The sequence below is a fragment of the Corvus brachyrhynchos genome, unplaced genomic scaffold, assembly GCF_000691975.1.
Source record: "Corvus brachyrhynchos isolate BGI_N302 unplaced genomic scaffold, ASM69197v1 scaffold325, whole genome shotgun sequence".
NCBI classification, from domain to species: Eukaryota; Metazoa; Chordata; class Aves; order Passeriformes; family Corvidae; genus Corvus; species Corvus brachyrhynchos.
Genome location: NW_008238356.1, coordinates 1,387,542 through 1,388,895, shown reverse-complemented (window position 1 = coordinate 1,388,895; position 1,354 = coordinate 1,387,542). Strand labels below are relative to the sequence as shown.

The 1,354-nt window shown below is 48.3% G+C and overlaps 1 protein-coding gene across 1 annotated transcript in view; it reads left to right on the top strand.

Moving 5' to 3' along the window:
- Window positions 1-476: 476 nt before the first annotated feature.
- FBN2 (fibrillin 2) overlaps window positions 477-1,354 on the top strand; it is a 120,567-nt gene continuing 119,689 nt past the window's right edge. Inside the window, exon 1 of the mRNA XM_017735475.1 lies at window positions 477-727. Within this exon, the coding sequence (XP_017590964.1) occupies window positions 477-727 (251 nt within the window). The remainder of the gene's footprint in view (window positions 728-1,354) is intronic.

Below are 1,354 nucleotides of genomic sequence, written 5' to 3'. Positions count from 1 at the left end.
CATGGGCTGTATTGGTGAGGTATTCACCCCTAGACCTGTAGTTCAAAGGGATAAATCTTCTCAGATGACAAAACCAGATTGTGTCCTGTTGTTATCGCAGTGACCAGTAGCCAGCACTCAGGGACTGTCAGCAGGGCCACGTGTTTTTTTCCATTACTTTTGTTTGCTTCTTACTGGTGGCTAACTATTCGGCACATGTAGGTAAATGTATGCTCTTGGCCTTAAAAAGCAAGCAGCTAATTTCCTCAGCCGGGGTTTTGTTGAGATGGTTATGTATTTTTTAAACAGCAGGTGGACAACAAGTAAAACTTTCAGGTGTGAACTTAAAAAAACTACTCCTGAAGGACAGTGCCACCTAATCCAGTACCACACGTCCCTGCTCTTGGTGCTTTTGATGGCAAAAGCACCAGCCCTCGAGGCTGAGCTGATACGAGCCGGGAAGGAGCTCTCGGGTCTCCCGACTCTGCCCGGCGTTCATGTGCCAGACCCCGCTGGCGGGGCAGGTGTGGGGGTCCGGCCCCCTCTCCTCGGGGCCACCTCCTCGGGACCAGCACCTTCGTTGGCAGCCCTGTGTGCTTTCTCAGGGAGGGCTTTTGCTGCCAAGCCTCTCCGCACGGGCTTGTGTCCATCCCACGGCGCAGTTCCCAGAGATTGGGGACAAGCAGGGGAACCGAAGGAACGCGCAGAACCCTGTAACGCTATGGAGCAGCGAGGAGTCCCCAGGCAGGTGCAAAGGAGGAGCTTTATTTACAAAAAATCCGGCCTTTTTATGCCGTTAGTCTGTTGTTAGTTTACATAGTTTTAGGGCACAACGAACCAAATTTAACCAACCACCATACACCACGGCGCGGGCACAAGGCATTCACTCAGCATGTCTCGGTTCCTCTACTCTAGCTAAGTCATTCATTCTCCCACAGTCCACTTCTACTTAGGCTAAGTAACAGGCCGGAGCCATGATTTTACCAGGCCTTTCCTTTACAAAGCTTTACCTATCGGTCACACTTCCCCCTTTGTTTTTTAAGTGTTGCACAGCTAAAACTGTCTGCACCTGTATGTATTACTGTATCCCGCAGCCGTAGGGAGGAGAGGAGAGACGATCCAACAGGCAGGAATTGTGCAGAAAGATTGATTTATTTAATCATTTTACAAACTCTTTTATAGACTTTTTTCTTCATAGTCTAATTGGACAAAGGATCAGCCACCCCCTGGGTGGATTGGCTAGAAATCCTAAACATCCATTGTCAAAATATTTTTCTACTGTACCATAAACAAAGTTCTACACAGTCGCAGGTGTTCATAGTTTATAGAACTCTGCAAATATCTTCGTGAGAGAGAAAAGTATCTCACGGGCTTA